At 42.7% G+C, this 25,624-nt stretch overlaps 1 protein-coding gene and 1 long non-coding RNA gene across 2 annotated transcripts; one reads left to right on the forward strand and one right to left on the reverse strand.

Moving 5' to 3' along the window:
* Positions 1,831-19,130, forward strand: LOC109841122. The gene is made up of 2 exons (XR_002247157.1): positions 1,831-1,916; positions 18,853-19,130. It is a non-coding gene; the product is annotated as an uncharacterized LOC109841122 (long non-coding RNA).
* On the reverse strand, positions 19,659-24,268 carry LOC109841121 (oryzain alpha chain-like). Its single transcript, XM_020409991.1, is given in 7 exon segments — positions 19,659-19,991; positions 20,525-20,974; positions 22,246-22,386; positions 22,867-23,102; positions 23,747-24,118; positions 24,121-24,163; positions 24,166-24,268. Coding segments are annotated over 7 exon segments (1,416 nt in total). The 5' UTR covers positions 24,247-24,268; the 3' UTR covers positions 19,659-19,898.

Genomic DNA, 25,624 nt, shown 5'->3' on the forward strand with positions numbered 1-25,624 from the left:
TTCGTTTGCATACAAGTTTTAGTGGTTTGAAATTGACTACGTGGTTACAGTTTTCTATTTTGGAAATGGGAACGTATCGTAAATCATGCAGCATTTTGCTCCTTGGCAACATTTTGGCTGACTTCTATTCTCAATTCTGTAAACAGGAACCATGCTTTAAAAATGGGCAAAAGCAGCAGGAAGACTCTACACAATTGTCACGAGTGTGAAGAATCTGCGAGACATGCCGGAATGCCTCAATCTTTACTTCGAATCCCTTCAACCAAGTTCGTGCCGCTTATTGAGTTTGTAATTTCTGGTGTTACCAACCACAATTATTTCTGTCCAGAATTGTCCAAAATACAATCACCCTATAAGAAAGTTGTTGGGTCAATTACAAACTTGGTTGAAGGGATTCGAAGTAAAGATTGAGGCATTCCGGCATGTCTCGCAGATTCTTCACACTCGTGACAATTGTGTAGAGTCTTCCTGCTGCTTTTGCCCATTTTCAAAGCATGGTTCCTGTTTACAGAATTGAGAATAGTAGTCAGCCAAAATGTTGCCAAGGAGCAAAATGCTGCATGATTTACGATACGTTCCCATTTCCAAAATAGAAAACTGTAACCACGTAGTCAATTTCAAACCACTAAAACTTGTATGCAAACGAACTACATGTCTATAGTAATCCAGAAGTCCAGCTCGAGAGCTTAAACAGACAGAGGAATACATTAAGAAACTGATACTGTTATTGTCAACCAATGACGAAACAGCCAGAATGCTCTATTTCAATCTAATGACAGGGTGTAAATTTCTGTAAAGAATATGAGCATGCTCATTTGTTGAATCATAAACCAATACCAGAAACTAGACAGAGTCATAAGTTGCATCTAGTTCCAAGTTAAAGTACAAGAATATGCTATTCTGTCTATAATGTTAGTTCTGTTCTGTCTACAGTTCTATTCTGTCTACAATGTTAGTTCTATTCTGTCTACAGTGTTAGTTCTAATCTGCACAATGTTAGTTCTATTCTGTCTATAATGTTAGTTCTATTCTGTCTACAGTTCTATTCTGTCTACAATGTTAGTTCTATTCTGTCTACAATGTTAGTTCTATTCTGTCTACAGTGTTAGTTCTAATCTGCACAATGTGAGTTCTATTCTGTCCCCTTCATTTTTACTTTTCTTGAGCATCATGCACTCTTTTCTCTTGGTCATCCTCCTCCGGCCTACCATACTATGGGTTCAAAGGTGGCAGGCACAACGACGAACTCCGGCGTAGTCGAAGGCGAGATGGGGAGCGACGGCGAGCTACCGCGACGAGGTCGGGCGGAGGAGAGGAGGGGAGGCGACGACGAACTCGGGGGAGGCTTGGGAGCCTGGGCGGAGGTGGCGACGGCGAGGGCCAGAGCGACGAGCTTGATAAAACCCTTGTTTTTAAAGAGAGAGAGGGGAGAGAGAGGGGGGAGAGAGAGAGAGAGAACTGGGTTTGAAGAATTGAGGAGAGGGGGTAAGGTTATTTTGGGGATTTTAGCTTAGTTGGCATGTAATAATTGTTAAAAAGGGGCTGCAGCACAAAACGTCACACTTCAAGGGGCTGAACCACATGAGGGAAACTAGAAGGGGCTGCAGCACATGAAGTTTATGTTTTTGGGGCCTGGACATATTTTTCCCTTGTTTTTATACTACTTATAAAAGTTCTTACCTTGGATTTTCAATTGATAACCTAAATAAAATTTATAACTTTTGCTCCTAACCACCAAATATTAGTACAAATTTTCATTTGTTAATGTACATTTCAGGATGTCTTGATGATTACACATCTTTGATTGCCTCCTTCCTTCTACCCCACTTTATTTTAATTGCTCACTGTTCTTGCTGCAGGCAAAAGAAGAGCATTTCATAAAGAAAAAGATAAAAGGAAGATTGAAGACTTTGCAGGTTTAACTTTTTCTTCCAGCTGTTACGATTTTTTATGTTCTCTTCGCCTTGCCGTTTGTCTCTCTGTGAAGTTTCTCTTATGTGGACATCAATAGTCGTTTTAATCAGAAATTTGAAGTTGGATTTGGGATATATAAGTATTAATTAACCAAAGATTGTCCTTTCAAAAGAGAATGTAGTTAAGCATATAAATACTGGTCCTGATAATGGGTTTGGATCCTGTTTCGAGTTTGGGTATATTTGAAGTAAAAAGTCAGAACTAGTGGATCCGGATCCGTCAGGCTAATGATATTGGACCTCCATCATTAAGAAACTTGTAAGCTCCTCTAAGATCAAAAACTGCTTTGGTACACTTGTTTTCGTCAAAAGTTGCCTTCATCATTGATTTCATTAAACTTCAAATATTACAAATGAATTCAAACAACAAAGAAATAAAAATTACAACTTTCTTGAAAATAAACACAAGATCCGTTCGCCGTCTCTTGCTTGCGTGGGTCTTTAGCCTGTGACGGGGACGTTGATATCCATGGACTACCTGGCAATCAGATCTGATCCAGAGCTTAGTCGATCCGCGAGGAGATCTAGAAACTTAAAGCGCCTATCTCGATAAAAGCGAGATATTTGCTCTTCTTAGTATTACCACAACGGGATAATACTAAGGATCGGGTACGGGTGATGTAGATCTAACGAAGAAACTCTCTTGCGTTGAAGTGCTCGATCACTCTTCACTCCGGCAGGGCTTCGCCAATTCTCCAAAATTCCAGATCTGAAAAAAATGAGGCCTAAGGCTTGTATTTATAGGCATGAGGGGTTGCGGAGCGGTTAAAACTGCTTAAAGGGGTCAAAACTGCATTGAGACACCCTAGGGGTGTCCTGGCCTGGCCGAGACACCCTTGGGGTGTCTTGACTTGGCCGAGACACCGTAGGTGCCTCAGTTCAGCTTTGAGACGTTTTCAATGCCCGTTTGACTGTTTTCGCTGTAACTTCTTTGTCTGAACCCGGATCTGAGTGATTCCAAATGCGTTGGAAAGCCGACAAGGAGTTCTATCAGCTCCAATGGTTGGATTATCTGTAGAATGAATGAGACACAAAGGGCATTGTTTCCTTTGTAAACATTGCGGGGCTCCCGATTAGCCCGCACCTTCGTTATTCCGGAATTCTGTCAGCTCACGTAGTCCGTCGATTCACTTCAAGCGTTCACCGACGTCAATCGGACTCCTGTGAACCGGATAGCGACGTTCATCGTCATTCCTTAACACTGAGCTGTTCGTAGATACCTATAGACAATTTTTGACGCCTATAGATACCCCCTCCAAAGCGTTCCGGACTCGTTTCTTTTATAGAAGAGACTGGAATACTTTGGATGTGATTGGTCTAGCCTTCAATCGGCGTAAAGGACCTGTAGTTAGCTTCAACTCTTGGCTCCTTCGATTTTCGGTCTATTCAATGCTTTGACGAATAGCCGAAGTTCTTCCGGCGCTGCGTTTATCGCCTGACCGTCGTCGGAGTCTCGAGTCTACCACTAGTGAGTTGAGTTTGGCTCGTGTCATTGAGTTGACTTTGAATTGACTACCTCTGTCATATTGTGCTGACTTAAGGTTTCAGATTATCGTATGTTGACTTTTGGTCACAACGCGTTGACTGGCGTTGACCTAGGGTTACGCGTTGACCGGCGTTGACCCTAGGGTTTCGAACATCGAACGTTGACTTTTTTGTCACAACGCGTTGACCGGCGTTGACCTAGGGTTACGCGTTGACCGGCGTTAACCCTAGGGTTTCGAACGTCGAACATTGACTTTTTGGTCGCAACGCGTTGACTGACGTTGACCGAGGGTTACGTGTTGACCGGCGTTGACCCTAAGGTTTCGAACGTCGAATGTTGACTTTTTGTCGCAACGCATTGACCGGCGTTGACCTAGGGTTACGCGTTGACCGGCGTTGACCCTAGGGTTTCGAACGTCGTACGTTGACACAGTTTATACTCGTACGTTTACTGGAGTATACATAGTTTAAGCTCTTAAGGTATTGGAGCACAGCGGTCCCAAGTGTCGGGGTTGCAGGACTAACTGTTAAAGCTGATTCATCTGCATTTGTGGATCTTATTTTAATGTTGTTGGATAATCGAGTCACGAGACCAACTAACAGAGCTGATGCATCAATAACTCGCACTTATAGAATTTTTGGCAAATTCTCAGCCATCAACGGGTTTGATGAGCCTTTACCGACTACCGTTTGAGTCGGGCTAGCATGCAGATTGTTTAGATCCGTTCTGCACATAACGTTGTGCTAAAAGAGTTAACTCTTTTAATGCTTAGACATAGACTTTGGGATTTTTGGCAAACCCCCAGCCATTAACGGGTTTGATGTGCCTTTACCGATTACCGTTTGAATCGGGCTAGCATGTGAATTATTAAAACCCGTTTCACATGTAACGTTGTGCTAAGAGAATTGCTTCTCTTAGACTTGATGCTATGACTTTGAATACATAGACTTCGCCATTTCTTACGGGAACATGGCATTCGGCAACGCGTATTAGGCGTTGACTCATCCCTACTTAGAATTCGGGATGAAAGTCCCCAGAATTGTACCCTGGTGTCTGTTTCAATCGGTGAAAGACTAAACCGGCAACGCGTATTAGGCGTTGACTTATCCCTACTTAGGCTTCGGGATAAAATTCCCCAGACTGGATTCTGGTGTCTTTTTCAATCGGTGAAAGACTAAACCGGCAACGCGTGTTAGGTGTGTTTTCGTCGAAAGTTGCATTCATCATTGATTTCATTAAACTTCAAACATTACAAATGAATTCGAACAACAAAGAAATAAAAATTACAACTTTCTTGAAAATAAACACAAGATCCGTTCGAAAGTTGCCTGTGACGGGGACGTCGATATCCGTGGACTACCTGGCAATCAGATCTGATCCAGAGCTTCGTCGATCCGCGAGGAGATCTAGAAACTTGAAGCGCCTATCTCGGATAAAGCAAGATATTTGCTCTTCTTAGTATTATCGCAAAGGGACAATACTAAGGATCGGGTACGGGTGATGTAGATCTGACGAAGAAACTCTCTTGCGTTGAAGTGCTCGATCACTCTTCACTCCGGCAGGGCTTCGCCAATTCTCCAAAATTCCAGATCTGAAAAAATGAGGCCTAAGGCTTGTATTTATAGGCATCAGGGGTTGCAGAGCGGTTAAAACCACAAATCGTCAAAAACACGTCCCAAGTGCGAGACAGCTCGGGGTGTCTCGCACCTGTGCGAGACAGTCTGTACCCTCTTCAGTATTTTGGTCATAACTTCCTCATATGACATCCAAATGATCTGATTCCGGATTTGATAGAAAGCTGACAAAAATATCTACAACTTTCCTGTTTTGAGTTTCTTTATATTCAAAACGGACCATGATCAAAAAAACTCCACAAGTTCCGAGACACCTTAGCGTGTCTCGGCCAAGTCAAGACACCCCAAGGGTGTCTCGGCGCTATTTTAGTCATAACTTCCTCATATGACCTCAAAATGATCTGATTCCGGATTTGATGGAAATCTGACAAAATATCTACAACTTTCCTATTTTGAGTTTCTTCAGATTCAAAACGGATCATGGTCAAAAAAGCTCCACAAGTTCTGAGACACCTTAGGGTGTCTCGGCCAAGTCAAGACACCCCAAGGATGTCTCGGCGCTATTTTAGTCATAACTTCCTCATATGACCTCCAAATGATCTGATTCCGGATTTGATGGAAAGCTGACAAAAATATCTACAACTTTCCTATTTTGAGTTTCTTCATATTCAAAACAAATCATGGTCAAAATAGCTCCACAATGTCCGAGACACCTCGGGTGTCTCAGTTCAGCCTGAGACGTTCCGTTATGCCCGTTTGTTCGTTTTCGCCGTAACTTCTTCATCCGAACTCGGATTTGAACGATTCAAATTGCGTTGGGAAGCCAACGCGGTGTTCTATAAGCTCCAATGATTAGATCATCTATTGAATGCATGAGACACGAAGGGTGTTGTTCCTTTTGTAAACATCACGGGGTTCTCGATTAGCCTGTGTCTTCGTTATTCCGAAATCCTGTCAGCTCACGTAGTTCGTCGGTTCACTTCAAGCGTTCACCGACATCAGTCGAACTCCTGTGAACCAGATAGTGATGTTCATTGTCGTTCCTTAACACTGAGCTGTTCGTGGAGACCTATAGGCAATTTTCGATGCCTACAGATACCCCCTTTAAAGCGTTCCAGACTCGTTTCTTTTATAGAAGAGGCTGGAATATTTTGGATGTGATTGATCCAGCTTTCAGTCGGTGTAAAGGACCTGTAGTTAGCTTCAACTCTTGGCTCCTTCGATTTTCGGTCTATTCGATGCTTTGACGAATAACCGAAGTTCTTCCGGCACTGCGTTTATCGCCTGGCCGTCGTCGGAATCTCGAGTCTATCACTAGTGAGTTGAGTTTGGCTCGTATCATTGAGTTGACTTTGAATTGACTATTTCTGTCATATTGTGCTGACTTAAGGTTTCAGATTATCGTATGTTGACTTTTTGTCACAACACGTTGACTGGCGTTGACCTAGGGTTACGCGTTGACCGGCGTTGACCCTAGGGTTCCGAACGTCGAATGTTGACTTTTTGTCGCAACGCGTTGACCGGCGTTAACCCTAGGGTTTCGAACGTCGAACGTTGACTTTTTGGTCGCAACGCGTTGACTGGCGTTGACCTAGGGTTACGCGTTGACCGGCGTTGACCCTAGGGTTTCAAACGTCGAACATTGACTTTTTGATCGCAACGCGTTGACTGGCGTTGACCTAGGGTTACGCGTTGACCGACGTTGACCCTAAGGTTTCGAATGTCGAACGTTGACTTTTTTTTCACAACGCGTTAACTGGCGTTGACCTAGGGTTACGCGTTGATCGGCGTTGACCCTAGGGTTTCGAATCGTCGAACGTTGACTTTTGGTCGCAACGCGTTGACTGGCGTTGACCTAGGGTTACGCGTTGACCGGCGTTGGCCCTAGGGTTTCGAATCGTCGAACATTGACTTTTAGTCGCAACGCGTTGACTGGCGTTGACCTAGGGTTACACGTTGACCAGCGTTGACCCTAGGGTTTCGAATCGTCGAACGTTGACTTTTGGTCACAACGCGTTGACTGGCGTTGACCTAGGGTTACGCGTTGACCGGCGTTGACCCTAGGGTTTCGAATCGTCGAACGTTGACACGGTTTATACTCGTACATTTATTGGAGTATACACAGTTTAAGCTCTTAAGGTATTGGAGCACGACGGTCCCAAGTGTCGGAGCTGCAGGACCAACTGTTAAAGCTGATTCATCTGCATGTATAGATCTTATCCTGAAGTTGTTGGATGCTCAAGTCACGAGACCAACTAATGGAGCTGGTGCGTCAATGACTTGCATTTATAGAATTTTTGGCAAATCCTCAGCCATCAACGGATATTGAATACGTAGACTTCGTCTTTCTCCTGTGAAAAGACTAAACAGCGACGTGTATCAGACGTTGACTTAGGATTTTTGGCAAATCTTCAGCCCTCAACGGATTTGACATGCTTTTACCGATTACCGTTTGAATCGGGCTTACATGCGGATTGTCTTAAGTCCGTTCCGCATGTGACGTTGTGCTAAAGGAATGAACTCCCTTAGACTTGATGCTACGACTTCGAATACGTAGACTTCGCCATTGTTACGAGAATAGGCTACCTAGCAACGAGTGTTAGGCGCTGACTTATCCTTACTTAGGATTCAGGATAAAAATCCCCAGACTCGGATTCTGGTGTCTTCTTCAATCGGTAAAAGACTAAACCGGCAACGCGTGTTAGGCGTTGGCTTATCCCTGCTTAGGCTTTGGGATAAAATTCCCCGTGCATACTCTGGTGTCTTTTTAAATAGGTGAAAGACTAAACCGGCAACGCGTGTTAGGCGTTGGCTTATCCCTGCTTAGGCTTCGGGATAAAATTCCTCAGACTGGATTCTGGTGTCTTTTTCAATCGGTGAAAGACTAAACCGGCAACGCGTGTTAGGCGTAGGCTTATCTCTATTTAGGAGTTGAGATAAAATTCCCCGTGCACAAAGTGCACGGATTGGAAGTTGGGAATTGCGTCTTTTCTCAGGGTAAAGACGGACTGGAAAATGGAAGAGGATGAATTTTATATTCTATCTCCCGGCACTGAAGAGGAAGAATTTTATATTCTATCTCCAGTTGGAAAGGAAACTCAAGGTGGGATCTCCACCCCCAGAATCCGAAATGATGAAACTAAGAGTGGGATCTCCACTCCGAGAATCGGAAAGATTCAAACGACCCTAACTTTTATAGGATTGGTCATTCGATCCAAAAAGAGTCCCTCATTTATTGAGGAGAAAGCCCAATTTCGACCCTAACTTTTATAGGTTTGGTGGAAAAAGGAAAAGATGTTTCGTTTATCGAAAAGGATAACTCAATCTTAGTCCTAACTATCTGCAGGTTTGACTAAGTAAAGTTGGAGACAATCCTAACTTTTATAGGTTTGATTGCTCAATTTGAAAGTGGACCTCTCGTTCATTGGAGGAATCGAGAGGGGGTTTTGGTTGTGGTCCTAACTGTAGGAAGGTTTGACCAATCGGGAGATTTGAGAGTTCATGGAAGGAATCGAGAGGGGACTTTGGTTGTGGTCCTAACTTTTATAGGTTTGACCTGAAAGCAAGGAAAGTGGAATACAGGTAGCAAAGAAAGTGCCAACTCGTATTATCACTCAAAGGAAGACTTTAACGCTAGGTGATTAGGACCTAACATGTTGAGTCTGAGAAATGCCAATGACTGACAGATGGAAATGTTGGTGGATCCACCGCCAATTAGTTTGATCAGCAGATGGTTTGGTGAAGAAAGATTAACATATCAGAGGATTGGATCTCATCTCACAAAAATAACTCATAAGAGTTGGAGAATTTTGATAATAAGAAGAAACGTTCCAATGTTCTGAATTCGAGCAAGAATTTCTTATTCATCACTTCTACGATGATTGGGTTATCCCTAAGAATATTAACATTCTTTTGGGAACTTCTCGTTACACGAATTATCCACCCCCAGCTTTCTTGCAAAACTGGGTGTAACGAGGAGTACGTTATCCTCAATCGCATGTTCAGGTTATCCTTAAGAATATATGATTCTCTAGGAACTTCCCGTTACATGAATCGTCCACCCCCAGCTTCCTCTGCGGAACTGGTTCGGACATTATTCTCAGTTACCTGACTGGGTTATCCTTAAGAATATTAGCATAATATTCCCTAGGAACTTCCCGTTAAAAGTGGGAAACAGTTTAGACTCATATACCTATTAGAGTATGCAGGGAACAGTTTAACCTCTTGCACCTGTTGGAGGATTGAGAAACAGTTTATACTCGTATACTCTTTGGAGTCTGCAAGGAGCAGTTTAACCTCATGCACCTGTTGGAGGATTGAGAAGCAGTTTATACTCTTATACTTGTCAGAGTGTTACCGTTCTTATTTGGCTCCCAGGATGTCCAATGAAAGATTGTTATGACAGGTCTCGAGGATGAAATCTTCGCTGACTGGATCCCTGCAATTCATTGTTTTATTTCGGAACCTCTTCACGAAGTTCTCAACTGTCTCATCATTCTTCTGCTTCTCATCAAATAGAGTGCCGATTGAGACATCGGTGTCGTCGTCGAAGAAGTTCGTTAGAAACATGTCCTCCATGTCATCCCAACTGCTGATGCTCCTCGGCTTGAGGCGACGATACCAATCGAAGGACGCTCCGCGAAGAGTGCCAACGAATGACCGCACCATTAAGGGTTCATTGCCGGAGATTATTCCTAAATGAGACTTAAAATATATTAAGTGTTGGGTAGGGGAACCCCTTCCATCAAATGGCGTAAAGTTGATTAGATTAAACTTTGCCGGATATGGAATTGATTCCCACTCCCTTGGGTATGGACATGGTATGCCGGACCTCTTCACTTCTTGAGCATTCATCAACGCGTTGATTTTGCTCTCCAAGTCCTTCATTTTCTTGTCTTCACTCGTATCTGTCTTCGAGTGGTTTCGGGGAGAGGTAACGTGATCCTCTTTAGCATTATCATCCGAGGGACCACCTCCAATATTGTTGTTGACGGGAGGGATGTTCATGTTGGCATTATCCTCTTCCCGTTCATTCTCCTCTTGATTCGGATTATTACGACGACTGGGTTCTCCTTAGTGAGTTGTCAGTGCCGCGATTTGCTGGTCATGCATCTCTCTCATCTGCTGCATGGCCATTTCCATCTCGAACTTGAAAGCTTCCTTCTGCTTAGTCAAGGCATCTTCAAGCATCTTGTTTATTTGTTCGGCGCTGATTATAAGTGATTCGTAGGGCTGTCCCGCACTAGACGCCGTGTCATCGGATGCTATAGCCGAGTAGGAATCCGAACCAGCATCTGACGCCTCCTCTTCCAAAGGAAGTCCCTTTTGCATCCTTTTGTAATTCTTTCGCCTATTGATCCCCGACCGCAATCGAGTCATGCGTTGGGATGTTTCGGCAAGTTGATCTGAGCTAGAGTGTCGCGTCGATTTCCCTCTACCGGTCATATTAGCAGACACTTCCAGGAATTCGTCCTCTTGGCGGACGGGCTTCTTCCTACGGAAACGCCTTGGCTTGTTTTCGGATGTTCTAGTAGAAATCCTCTCGAACACCGAAACTCTCCTTGGGGCTTTAGTACAGCAGCATTCCGACAGCACCGCCTTGATTATGTTAGCACACGGACAGTGAGAATCCGTGTCTCTGGCGTTCCTCTTTCGAGACTTATCCATACCCTCAGCTCTATAGTACAACTCATCAGTTTGATAACTGGAGCAACCCATAGAGTGTTGGCATGACTTCCCAGGTATAACACAATCATCATCAGACGAATGTGTTTCCCTCTGGGGATACGACACTTTATTAGCGTTTTCAAAAGTCGCTCGTTCAAGTCTACGCTTTCGCGAGCGTGAAAACTTAACGGGCTCTTGAACTTCGATCCGCAATCCGTTACGGTCGGTGACAGGGGCTTTCCCTTTGTTATCTTTCTTGGGGGGATTAGCACGACCCCCAGTCTGGTTTGTTGTTTGGGGACCTTTCAACGGTCCCAATCGCTCCTTGAAGGGAAACGGGATCTGGATTTGATGAAGGTTGGACGGCAATTCCGTCCACTTTTGCCTTTGGCGCCGGTTTTGCCTTTGGCACCCACATCCGCTTGTGTTTTGACGGCTTCTTGACCGTCTCTTCTTTCTGCATCTCCTCTGCTTTGTGCAGAAGGACTCGAGCATGCGCGAGCAATGCGCGGCGTTTCTTGATTCGCTCTTCGAGGGTTGAGCGAGTCCTCGTGACACGAACCCATTCGTTCGTTTCTGTCTTGGAGGAGGAGTTGGATGTGCGCCGTTGTTGCTCTTGGCGCTGTCTGGACTTTAGATCTTCATTGTATCGGATCCCGTCCATCGATTCTGCGGCCTTGGCCAGTTGTCGAGCGAGGCGTTGACGCCGTTTTTGGCGTGCCCTTTTCGACAAAGCTGGAGCACCTTCGACACTTGTCTTTACGGCGGAGGGCAGATCTGGATCTGCAGCTTCAACCGCGTTGGACGTCATAGGAACGTCGCGGGGAGTAGATGCAGCCGTTGGCCCCCGACTGTGGTCAGCCAGTTTTGTTTTCGTGCGAAGTTGGCATTCATCATTGGATTATCATTAAACTTTAAAGCATTAGCAAATGATATTCGAACACAAAGAAATAAAAATTACAACTTTCTTGAAAATAAACACAAGATCCAGTTGTCGTCTCTTGCTTGCGATGGGTCTTTAGCCTGTGAGGCGGGACGTCGATATCCGTGGACTACCTGGCATCAGATCTGATCCAGAGCTTCGTCGATCCGTCGAAGGAGATCTAGAAACTTGAAGCGCCTATCTCAGGATAAAGCGAGTATTTGCTCTTCTTAGTATTATCCGGCAAAGGGACAATACTAAACGGATCGGGTACGGGTGATGTAGATCTGACGAAGAAACTCTCTCTGCGTTGAAGTGTCTCGATGCACTCTTCACTCCGGCAGGGGCTTGCCTCTTCTCCAAAAATCCAGATCTTCAAAAAATAAGGCGCTAACTTGTATTTATAGGCTTGAGGGGATAACGGAGCGGTTAAAACTGATCGAAAATCGTCAAAAACACGTCCCAAGTGCGAGACAGCCTGTACCCTCTTCAGTATTTTGGTCATAACTTCCTCATATGACATCCAAATGATCTGATTCCGGATTTGATAGAAAGCTGACAAAAATATCTACAACTTTCCTGTTTTGAGTTTCTTTAGATTCAAAACGTATCATGATCAAACAAACTCCACAAGTTCCGAGACACCTTAGCGTGTCTCGGCCAAGTCAAGACACCCCAAGGGTGTCTCGGCGCTATTTTAGTCATAACTTCCTCATATGACTTCCAAATGATCTGATTCCGGATTTGATGGAAAGCTGACAAAAATATCTACAACTTTTCTATTTTGAGTTTCTTCAGATTCAAAACGGATCATGGTCAAAAAAGCTCCACAGGTTCCGAGACACCTTAGGGTGTCTCGGCCAAGTCAAGACACCCCAAGGGTGTCTCGGCGCTATTTTAGTCATAACTTCCTCATATGACCTCAAATTGATCTGATTCCGGATTTGATGGAAATCTGACAAAAATATCTACAACTTTCCTATTTTGAGTTTCTTCATATTCAAAACGAATCATGGTCAAAACAGCTCCACAATGTCCGAGACACCTCGGGTGTCCCAGTTCAGCCTGAGACGTTCCGTTATGCCCGTTTGTTCGTTTTCGCCGTAACTTCTTCATCCGAACTCGGATTTGAACGATTCAAATTGCGTTGGGAAGCCGACGAGATGTTCTATATGTTCCAATGATTAGATCATCTGTTAAATGTATGAGACACGAAGGGCGTTGTTCCTTTTGTAAACATCGCGGGGTTCTCGATTAGCCTGTGTCTTCGTTATTCCGAAATCCTGTCAGCTCACGTAGTTCGTCGGTTCACTTCAAGCGTTCACCGACATCAGTCGAACTCCTGTGAACCAGATAGTGATGTTCATTGTCGTTCCTTAACACTGAGCTGTTCGTGGAGACCTATAGGCAATTTTCGATGCCTATAAGGCGTAGGCTTATCTCTATTTAGGAGTTGAGATAAAATTCCCCGTGCACAAAGTGCACGGATTGGAAGTTGGGATTTGTGTCTTTTCTCAGGGTAAAGACGGACTGGAAAATGGAAGAGGAAGAATTTTATATTCTATCTCCCGGCACTGAAGAGGAAGAATTTTATATTCTATCTCCAGTTGGAAAGGAAACTCAAGGTGGGATCTCCACCCCCAGAATCCGAAATGATGAAACTAAGAGTGGGATCTCCACTCCGAGAATCGGAAAGATTCAAACGATCCTAACTTTTATAGGATTGGTCATTCGATCCAAAAAAAATCCCTCATTTATTGAGGGGAAATTCAGATTTCGACCCTAACTTTTATAGGTTTGGCTGAAAAAGGAAAAGATGAAAGTCTTTCGTTTATCGAAAAAGAATGACTCGGTCTTAGTCTCAACTATCTGTAGGTTTGACTAAGTAAGATTGGGAACAATCCTAACTTTTATAGATTTGATTGCTCGATTTTTTGAAAGTGGACCTCTCGTTCATGGAAGGAAACGAGAGGGGACTTTGGTTGTGGTCCTAACTTTTATAGGTTTGACCTGAAAGCAAAGAAAGTGGAATACAGGTAGCAAAGAAAGTGCCAACTCGTATTATCACTCAAAGGAAAACTTTAACGCTAGGTGATTAGAACCTAACATGTTGAGTCTGAGAAATACCAATGACTGGCAGATGGAAATGTTGGTGGATCCACCGTCAATTAGTTTGATCAGCAGATGGTTTGGTGAGAAAAGATTAACCTATCAGAGGATTGGATCTCATCTCACAAAAAAAATAACCCATAAGAGTTAGAGAATTTTGATAATAAGAAGAAACGTTCCAACGTTCTGAATTCGAGCAAGAATTTCTTATTCATCACTTCTACAATAATTGGGTTATCCCTAAGAATATTAACATTCTTTTGGGAACTTCTCATTACACGAATTATCCACCCCCAGCTTTCTTGCAAAACTAGGTGTAACGAGGAGTACGTTATCCTCAATCGCATGTTCAAGTTATCCTTAAGAATATATGATTCTCTAGGAACTTCCCGTTACATAAATCGTCCACCCCCAGTTTTCTTTGCGGAACTGGTTCGAACATTATTCTTAGTTACCTGACCGGGTTATCCTTAAGAATATTAGCATAATATTCCCTAGGAACTTCCCGTTAAAAGTGGAAAACAGTTTAGACTCATATACCTATTGGAGTATGCAGGGAACAGTTTAACCTCTTGCACCTGTTGGAGGATTGAGAAACAGTTTATACTCGTATACTCTTTGGAGTCTTTTTTTTGACTTAATTGAGCAATATAACGCCGGCTTCAACCAAGGTCTGGATGCTGTTCTTTAAAGTAAAGCACGCCTTGGTGGGATGAAGGATCCTCCTGTGATATGCGCAGTACTTCGGATCCGCAGTATTGTCAGCTTCCTCCTGATTGACGATAGGTGGTAGCTTGATCTTGTTGCTTCCAAGGAGGGATTCGAAGATGGCTGGAACGTCTTCGTCCTTGAAGGAATACTCTATTTGGAGTCTCGGACCCGAAGTCTTTTGCTGTTTTTGGAGTTGCTCTTGCGACGTTGATCGTTGAGGCGCCTTTTGTTGCTGCTGTTGCGGTTGCGCTTGCACCTCGAATGTTTGATTCGCGTCCACAATATTCGCATGTGCTTTTCCCTTACCTTTAGGGACAAAGTTCTGTTGCGGAGCGTTATTTGCTATTTGGCCCCTTTCCGCCTTCTTCCTTTTAAGGAATCGTTCGGCTCGTTCTCCTCGCACCTTCAGATCCTTCCAGGTCTTTGGCGGTGCCATTCCCATAGCTTCCAGGATGTCCAATGAAAGATTATTATGACAGGTCTCGAGGATGAAATCTTCGCTGACTGGATCTCTGCAATTCATTGCTTTATTTCGGAATTTCTTCACGAAGTTTTCGACTGTCTCACCATTCTTCTGCTTCTCATCAAATAGAGTACCGATTGAGACCTCGGTGTCGTCGTCGAAGAAGTTCGTTAGAAACATGTCCTCCATGTCATCCCAACTGCTGATACTCCCCGGCTTGAGGCGACGATACCAATCGAAGGCCGCTCCGCGAAGAGTGCCAACGAATGACCGCACCATTAAGGGTTCATTCCCGGAGATTATTCCTAAGTGAGACTTAAAATATATTAAGTGTTGGGTAGGGGAACCCTTTCCATCAAACGGCGTAAAGTTAATGAGATTGAACTTTGCCGGATATGGAATTGATTCCCACTCCCTTGGGTATGGACATGGTATGCCGGACCTCTTCACTTCTTGAGCATTCATCAACGCGTTGATTTTGCTCTCCAAGTCCTTCATCTTCTTGTCCTCACTCGTATCTGTCTTCGAGTGGCTTTGGGGAGAGGTAACGTGGTCCTCTTTTGCATTATCATCCACGGGACCGCTTCCATTGTCGTTGTTGACGGGAGGGATGTTCATATTGGCATTATCCTCTTCCCGTTCATTCTCCTCTTGATTCGGGACTGGGTTCTCCTTGGTGAGTTGTCAGAGCCGCGATTTGCTGGTCATGCATCTCTCTCATCTGCTGCATGGCCATCTCCATCTCGAACTTGAAAGCTTCCTTCTGCTTAGTCAAGGCATCTTCAAGTATCTTGGTTACTTGTTCGGCGCTGATCATAAGTGATTCGTAAGGCTGTCCCGCACTAGACGCCGTGTCATCGGATGCTATAGCCGAGTAGGAGTCTGAACCAGCATCTGACGCCTCCTCTTCCAAAGGAAGTCCCTTTTGCATCCTTTGGTAATTCTTTCGCCTATTGATCCCTGACCGCAATCGAGTCATGCGTTGGGATGCTTCGGCAAGTTGATCTGAGCTAGAGTGTCGTGTCGATTTCCCTCTGCCGGTCATATTAGCAGACACCTCTAGGAACTCGTCCTCTTGGCGGACAGGCTTCTTCCTACAGAAATGCCTTGGCTTGGTCTCGGACGTTCCGGTGGAAATTCTTTCGAACACCGAAACTCTCCTTGGGGCTTTAGTTCCGGTGGAAATTCTTTCGAACACCGAAACTCTCCTTGGGGCTTTAGTACAGCAGCATTCTGATAGTATCGCCTTGATTATGTTGGCACACGGACAGTGAGATTCCGTGTGTCTAGCATCTCTCTTACGAGACTTACCCACACCCCCAGCTCTATAGTACAACTCGTCAGTTTGATAACTGGAGCAACCCATAGAGTGTTGGCATGACTTCCCAGGTATAACACCATCATCATCAGACGAATGTGTTTCCCTCTGGGGATATGACGCTTTATTAGCGTTTTCAAAAGTCGCTCGTTCAAGTCTACGCTTTTGCGAACGTGAAAACTTAACGGGCTCTTGAACTTCGATACGCAATCCAATGCGGTCGGTAACAGGGCCTTTCCCTCTGTTATCTCTCTTGGGGGGATTAGTATGACCCCCAGTCTGGTTTGTTGTTTGGTGACCTTTCAACGGTCCTAATCGCTCCTTGACAGGTGCTTTACCTCGGTTTTTCGGTAAAGGACCGAGACGACCTTTCAAAGGAACATTGGATCCAGAAAGACCCACGTTCTTACCTGGCTCCGCTGGAGGGGCAAGGGAAACGGGATCTGGATTTGACGAAGGTTGGACGGCAATTCCGTCCACTTTTGCCTTTGGCGCCGGTTTTGCCTTTGGCACCCACATCTGCTTGTGTTTTGACGGTTTCTTGACCGTCTCTTCTTTCTGCATCTCTTCCGCTTTCTGCAGAAGGACTCGGGCATGCGCAAGCAATGCGCGACGTTTCTTGATTCGCTCTTCGAGGGTTGAGCGAGTCCTCTTGACACGAACCCATTCGTTCGTCTCTGTCTTGGAGGAGGAGTTGGTTGTGCGCCGTTGTTGCTCTTGGCGCTGTCTGGACTTTAGATCCTCATTGTAGCGGATCCCGTCCATCGATTCTGCGGCCTTGGCCAGTTGTCGCGCAAGGCGTTGGCGCCGTCTTTGGCGCGCCCTCTTTGACAAGGCTGGAACACCTTCAGCAGTTGACTTCGCGGCGGAAGGGAGATCTGGATCTGCAGCTTCCACCACGTTAGACGCCATTGGAGCGTCGCGGTGAGTAAGTGCAACGGCGGCGAGGGGATCTTGGATCTTCGATCCTGAGGGCCCGCGAGCACCCTTGGAAGATGAAGTCTTCCTGCGCCCGTTTGGAGAGGCGGATCTGGAGGAGGAGGAAGAGAGGTACTCTTCAAACTTCTGTTGATCGAACTCGTATTCGATCTCTTCGTTCACCCGGATCTTGAAGGCCGGTTGCGTCACGACGGCCTCGGCAGCGAGGCCGTTGGCTCCCACTATGATCGCCAGTTTGTTTTCGTCAAAAGTCGCCTTCATCATTGATTTCATTAAACTTCAAACGTTACAAATGAATTCAAATAACAAAGAATTAAAAATTACAACTTTCTTAAAAATAAACACAAGATCCGTTTATCGTCTCTTGTGCGTGGGTCTTGTAGCTGTGACGGGTGGACGTGATATCGTGGACTACCTGGCAATGCAGATCTGCATGAGACTTCGTGATCGCGTCAAGGAGATCTAGAACTGAAGCGCTATCTCATAAAGCAGATATTTCTCTTCTTTAGTATTACCAAACAGGGATATGACTAAGGATCGGTACGGGTGTATGTAGATCTGACGAAGAAACTCTCTTCGTTGAAGTGCTCGATCACGTCTTCACTCCAGCAGGCTTCGAGCTTCTCCAAAATTCCAAGATCTTAAAAAATAGGCTAAGGCTGTATTTATAGGCATGAGGGGTTGCGGAGCGGTTAAAACTGCTTAAAGGGGTCAAATCTGCATTGAGACACCCTAGGGGTGTCCTAGCCTGGCCGAGACACCCTTGGGGTGTCTCGGCTAAACCGAGACACCCTTGGGGTGTCTTGGCTTCACCGAGACACCCTTGGGGTGTCTTGACTTGGCCGAGACACCGTAGGTGCCTCAGTTCAGCCTTAAGACGTTTTCAATGCCCGTTTGACTGTTTTCGCTGTAACTTCTTTGTCTGAACCCGGATCTGAGTGATTCCAAATACGTTGGAAAGACGACAAGGAGTTCTATCAGCTCCAATGGTTGGATTATCTGTAGAATGAATGAGACACGAAGGGCATTGTTCCCTTTGTAAACATTGCAGGGCTCCCGATTAGCCCGCACCTTCGTTATTCCGGAATTCTGTCAGCTCACGTAGTCCGTCGATTCACTTCAAGCGTTCACCGACGTCAATCGGACTCCTGTGAACCGGATAGTGACGTTCATCGTCGTTCCTTAATACTGAGTTGTTCGTAGAGACCTATAGGCAATTTTCGACGCCTACAACACTCACTACAACAAAAATTGTAACTTGTGATATCTTTTTTTCATCTCACATCATATTTTTGTGTCGCACAAATGGATCGTGACGCAAGTCATAAGTGAAGGTAGAGCATGTGCAGAGGGGGTCTTTCTACACATTTGAAAACATGTCTTAACTCATGATACATATATTTATGATTGTTGTTATTTTATTTTGTATCTAATGACCAAATATGTGCCTTGGTTTATGACATTTTTTGTTTGTGTCCTGCTAAGTTCTCATTACTTCTAGAGAAATTAGTTTTTTGTCCCTTTGTTTTCGGAATATCCCCTAGAAAAAGAACCCAGGATTTATATTTTCTTCACTCCCCTTTGGTTTTTCTCATTCTCCAAAGGGCTTTCTTTCTTAAAAATTATAAAATGAGGACGACTAGTTTATTTTGTATTGTAGTGTTAACATAAAGATTCTTATGACTTGCAGGTGTTTGGTATATTGTGTATGAGAGGAATTTGTGCCTTGACATCATGGATAACGCGCCACAATGCCTACTCTTCAAAGCATGCCTTCTGTTTGTATGGCAATGTATGCCAGCCTCGATTATTTGAATTTGGAATTGAATGTAGCACTCGTAAACTTATATGCTTGGGTCTGCAATTCTATCCTTTTCTTTTCGTTTATTTCCCTTGTTATGTAATGCTTAGAAGAACATATATTGTTATTAATATAATCGAAAAACTTGGTATGTAAGTTGTTGTGTATATTCTTGTTCCAGTACAGGCTGCTTTGACATGTTTGAACATTTTGAGAACGTTTCTTGTCTATGATTTCCACTGGCTTTATTGATATCTCGATGCTGCAGGGTTATAAGTGTGTGAGGTAGTTATGTCAATGATGTTTGTGGCTGAATTAGTCGACACGGTCTCATTTGCATAACGTTGCTCCGTTTCAACATTGTTCTCACCGTGTCGACTAATTCACCGTATCACGATATAGCTATCATAGTTTATAAAAAACCCCTAAAAGTTTACAGAAACACCACAAAAGTATTATATATATATATAGTTATTATAGTTAAACGGGCAAATGGGCGGCCCGATTATTAAATGGGCGGGCAAAAACCCGCCCATTTATGACCCGCCCATTTAATGCCCAAACCCACCCGTTTAACACCCCTAATCATAACATAAGCTCAAAGTACAGGCACATGACCACGCACAGGACCAAACTTAAATCACAAAGAAACTAATCTCAAATAAGCATCAATTACGTATCTCAAATTCCAACCACAAAGAAAACATAAGGGAATTGCATAATTTCAGCTGAAATAACTATCAATGTTACAAGAGTAATGTAGCAAGTTCAAATAGTACCACCAATTGGTTTTAGGGAATATGAAGCTTAAGAACTATGTACAAGAGTTTGCTAATCATCATAAAACAAACCAGCAAAGCAATAAGCATTGCTGCTTGGTCCCCTAAATAGAAATGGAAATGATGGTGAGGTGCAAGTGATTGTTGAATTCATCATTACTGCTTCTTGCCTCCGGCAGCTGAGAAAGCCCAGTGAGGTTTCGCTGGAGTTCGGACCAAGGCCTTAATTCCCAGAGGGTTGTTCTTGCTCTGCACATAAAAAAGGGAACTTAATTAGAATACTACCTTGGAATATATCATAACCAAGTCCTATATAGCTTTCTTTCTTTTAATTTCTCAAAATCAAAACTTAAAACTCGTGTAAATTATCTAGGGTTGTTAGAGGTATACACCACAAAACATTACATATTTTTAAAATTATTCCTTAAATTGCCATTCTAGCCTACCACCCAAATTTATAGTCTTATCAAAATTTTACCCCACAACTATTGTTAGTTGAGTAAAATCAAAATATCCATTTATATTATGTTGACTTTTGTCATTATTTTCAAAACTAACCTACCTATTGATAGTTCAATAACTCTGGTCATCGTCTTTCCTCTCCGTTTCAAATTATACAAGTTAGAACTATCTTTCATCCATCAATTGTCAAAATTCTAGTAGCAACCACTGCGGGGGTAAATTATAATTAACTAAATGGTACGGCAAATTTAACAATAATAATTTAAACGGAAGTTAAAAAGGACTCGTTGCCATAAGTTGAAGATACAAGTAAGACTTACAGTGAGACAAGTTCCAGCCTGAACGTTGCAGATGGGATAATCATGGGGGCAGCAACTATAGTGATCATCACAGCAAGTGGCGCCTTCAAGAGGGCAGCATCCCCAAGCAAAGCAAGACCGGCCAAACTCATAGACACAACAGCAAGTTGTGCTCTCCGGGCAAGAATAGTAATTATCACAAACAGTGGGTGGGATAACAGGAGAAGGAGGAGATGGGCCCGGGTTGGGCGGATTCTGACCTCTCTTGATTGGGTAAGATGGCTCAATTGCGATACCACACTTTCCAGCAGGAGCAGCAATGTTACGCTCAAGTCTGATATAGCCGGCTTCACCCCATGACGAGCCCCACGAGTTACGAACGATCCAGTAGTCCTTGCCGTTCTCAGTTCCGTAACCTACTGCTACAACACCATGGTCGAGCTCAGTGCCACATTGCCCACTGAAAATACCCTGGAAATTACAAAAATTTGTTTAGTATATGAACCTAGTATTCCATAACAATTTTGCCAATACACAAGGGACAAGGTTTAATTGATTCAAAGCAAGTTCAGATTTAGCACTAAACTAAGGAAAGGTTGTTTGACACTGATTAATAAATTTGGCACTTCTTGTTTATCCTTCGTGATGATTATTGCAGATTACGTTATACACAGTTTTCTTATCATAAGATGAAGTTTACTGTGTGTTTGCCAACAAAAAAGTAGGTGTTGATTCAGTATATTGTTATAGCTAACCATTTGGAGAAAAGGATACTCTTCCAGAAAAGGAGATGGTGGAGACAAGGAGAATCAAATGGATTACAAGCCATGCCCAGTAATATTACTTGAAATAAAATTGGATAGTTACGGTTTTCACTGTTAGATTTTAAACGAACCTTTAAATATGGCTTGCAAAAAATATTGCTTAAAATCAAAATGGCTAGTAATGGTTTTCACTGTTGGATTTGAACCACCTTAGATATCTGTGAAATAAGTTAGCAAATAGGGATCCAAAAACAATGTAACCACAAGCTCTACAAAGTATCATCGTAAGTATTATGCTGTATGAACACATTGTGCACAGTAAATGCTTCTCAATTTAATAAATCTAAGGAGAGGGACAACAATTCACATAAAGCAAGAAAGAGTTACTTCACAAGATACTTAAGCCTACCATTCTCTTGAAAGGAAATGTCATAAATATGGTTGATAAAATTATTTGCATCTATATGGGTTCTAGAAAAGAAACATGGCCTTAATAGTTGATAAAATTATTTTTTTACTCAATTTCATAAATCAAGGGACGCGCACGAGGAAAGATGATTCACAATAGTAATCATGTCTCCTTGAGCAGATAATTGAACTTATTGTTCCCTAGCAAATAAAAGGCAAGATTGTACCTATGATGACTATCACATGTAGGTGTCAGTAATACATAAGGTAGCAGCAAACCTTAAGGAGTTGCGAAGTCTTTGCCTGCTAGATAGCCAACCAAAGGTAACTATCGCCCATGTTTCTTACTGGAATTACACCATCCTAAATGATTTGCGTCAAAATTACCAGAATACATCTCAAAACAACTGAAATGTGACCAGTCTAGAAATTTATTTATTATACTAGACTAATGTATGCGAAAAATAGCTCTAGCTATCAATTTGTAAATTATTAATCAGAAGCTAACATAAATGTTTACCCAAAGCAATATTAAAAATTAGATGAAATCATGTAAAACAATAATCTCACCGATTGGTAATGCTGGAATGCCCTTCCGCTAGCTTCAATTGCAACACTAACAGGCTGGTTGGCAATAGCCTTCTTCAGGGCATTCTCATCATTCTCAGGAACATCCTCATACCCATCAATGGATACGACCTTTGCATTTTTCTGCAAATAAATAAACAAGTCAATCAAGATGAGAATGCCACAAATGAATCAAATCAATACCATCAATAGTGAGGATCAGGGCACTAGCCCTATTCCGACATCTAATTGATTGAGATGATGAATACCATAGAATTCAAACTTGACAAAAAAATGTATTGATATATTATCATGGCCACAATTTCTATAACTGTGCCATAGTGTCAAACAATAATAACTTATCAGCAAAGGTTCACCTCTAACCTAATTTCATAAAGAAATACAAATATACAGCTATATAGAAATATACTTATCAGCAAAGGTTTTGACCTCACTTATAGTATCAACACTAATATTGTACTATGACCTTTATCATCTTTTATATTTTATTTTCCAATAGTTAATGGATATTCTAAGAATCAACTTGATATAGACTGACAAATGAAAACAATATGTAATGATTATACAACAATCGAATCAAATTAACGAGATAAGTCTATATACCCTATAGGTGTCGCATCTGCCATCCTGGGCTTTGTATGGGTAGTCCTCTTCAGTGTCAATTCCACCATTGTTGATGATAAATTGGAAACCATAGTCCATAAGGCCACCATTGCATCCCTCATTATATGAGGTGTCACAATCAACCAATTCTTGTTCAGACAGCGAAATTAGATCACCAGTCACAATCTTATTGATCCCTTCAACTGCAGCTACTGTCGAGAAAGCCCAACAACTCCCTGTACAAGCACAACATCAATCTTAATTTTCTCTTAATCATTATTGACATGATCAATAAAATCAGTAGTGGTAACTAAAATCTACATCTTGTCTAGTTAAAACTTAGTAAGGTAGAAAACAAAATTACAAACTATTGCAATTATGCATCGACGATTAATTATTTTTCAGTCTCAATCTAAGGTATTTAGTTCCCTAATCTACTGCAGGATCCAAATACTGTTCATAAATTTGTTGCCTTTATACATGTATAGGAACAACAATTGGTTAAATTGACGTTAGCAACTAAATCGATAAAAAAATCAGAGTTTTCTTATAGAAATTGACATAGTACAAATTTTTGATTTAACCGTACAAGGAACCTTATAGAAAAAGACAACTTAAGTAAGCTTATTGTAATTACGCTCATCAACGTTCTATAACTGGATATGTTACTTCTAAATCAAATCATCCCCAGCTGCATTCACAAAATAGGCGGAAAAAAATCCTAAGAAAAAACGACAGCTTTAACCTAATCCAATCCACGGTCAAAATAAACTTTACCTCACCAAAAAATCCAAAAAACTTAGGAACCAAGTAATAACAAAACCAATCAGAACAAGGACCCCCCAAAAAAAGTTCAACAATCGAAACTTACCACAATTACCGCAACTCCCCTGATCTTTGATCGAAGTTACAGCCCCCTCCTTTCTCCAGTCAACGGAATCCGGCAAGCTCTCCCCAGCGTTGACCTTGTACCTCTCGCTCCTAACCCTAACCCTCTCCTTCCTCTCATCAGCCTTAATCCCAAGGTACGTCGATCTATACTCCTCGTTCGTCAAATCGGCGAACTTAGTCAACCCTAATCTATACGAGTGCTCGCCCTTGTCCGCCGCCGCGTTGTGCTCGTCGATGAACCGGAGGTTGTCCTTAAAGATCTCGAACCGGCGAATCGCCCCTCCCGATCGCGTGGACTGTCTGCCGTTCATCGCCATCCACTGGTCGTAGATGAGTCTGATTCTGGCGTCGCTCCGCTCATCCCCTGAATCCGTGGCTTTTCGTTGTAGGCGATGATCGACATGGTCGAGTCTCCGCGGTGGCCGCGGCGGCGAGGATCGCCGACGAGAGGAGGAGAAGCAAGAGAGAGGTATAAGGTAAAGATGCCATCTTTTCTGAGAGAAGGGGAAGATGGGGATGAGGGGTAGGGGTCTGGGGGGTTTAAATAGGATGATTGAGGAGGGGCTTTAAAAAACTATAAAAGTGGAGTTTGGGTAGGGCTATAATTTGGGCGGTGGGAGGAGAGAGAATTTGAGAAGAAAAGAGATTGAAGATTTTAGAGTGAGCTGAACCAACCAAACGAAACGCTTGGAAATCGGAGAGGCGTGGGGTCCAGCAGTTAAATATACGCAAGTAACTGACAAAGAGCAGCATACGACCCCCGCATAGAACTTTATGCGGGCTTGTTTTCAACCGTTAGATTTAGAAATTGTTGAGATGACCGGTAGATAACTAATCCCGTATGGCAACCTTATGCGGAGGCGTCTTGTGTTTACTCAAGATTGGAATCTAGAGCCGACGTACGTGGAAATGAGTGATTGGATTCCGTAGGAGGCCGGGATCTTTTCATGTGATGACCTGCTACTGCCGGTCGCATTAAAGTCCAACTGGGCGATAAGATAACAACAAAAAATGACGTGGTCAGTAAAAAGCCTTTTAATCCGTGTTTTCCGAAGCACCCAATTCTGAACAAACAAACGCCCATAGGCTAGGGAGTGGGGTCCACATAATATGGGGCATTAAGTTAGCAATCGATGGGACTCCGTATGGTGCTATATATGGTTAAATTCGGTGCAATGTACGGAGACTGATACCGGTCCCTGTTAATCCAATTGGGATATTGGATATTAAAAGTTTCAAAAGGTTGCTATTCTTTTTTTAAGGAAACTCAGAATTATATTTGGAAAGATGATCTTATTAAAATGAACTCTTTTCTAACTACAACACTTAATTTCTGTACTTCCCATCAAAAAGTGGTTCGTAAAGGGTGTTTATAGTCCATACACGCATCAAAATCAAGTAAGGATGAGGATCAAATAAGAGAAACATAAGTGGCAACAAAAAATAAAAAAGGAAAAAAATACGAGGGTAATAGATAAGATCAAAAATATATAAAGTTATTCAAATCACTAAATGTTCTCAAATTAGAATTTACATTTGACATTGCTCCTTTACATACAATAAAATAAGAAATTACTTCTTTATATAATGAGAAATTAGTGATATTACTAAAAGTACACGAAACGATGACACATAAGCATATAAAACAACCTTAAGTGTCATATGTTATTTTTATATTCATAATTAAATTTCTCATCAAATTAAGTTTGTCCACAATTAGAAATTTCCAAATATAGTCAAATTTTTAGTAACTAAAAAACAAATAATCATATTTTAAATTTTCTTTAATTATTCATAATCAAAAGGTCTAACAATAATTTTTAATTCTTTAAATCTCTTAAAAACATATAAAGAAGGAATTAATGGT

Source organism: Asparagus officinalis, chromosome 5, assembly GCF_001876935.1.
Source record: "Asparagus officinalis chromosome 5, Aspof.V1, whole genome shotgun sequence".
Classification (NCBI taxonomy): Eukaryota; Viridiplantae; Streptophyta; class Magnoliopsida; order Asparagales; family Asparagaceae; genus Asparagus; species Asparagus officinalis.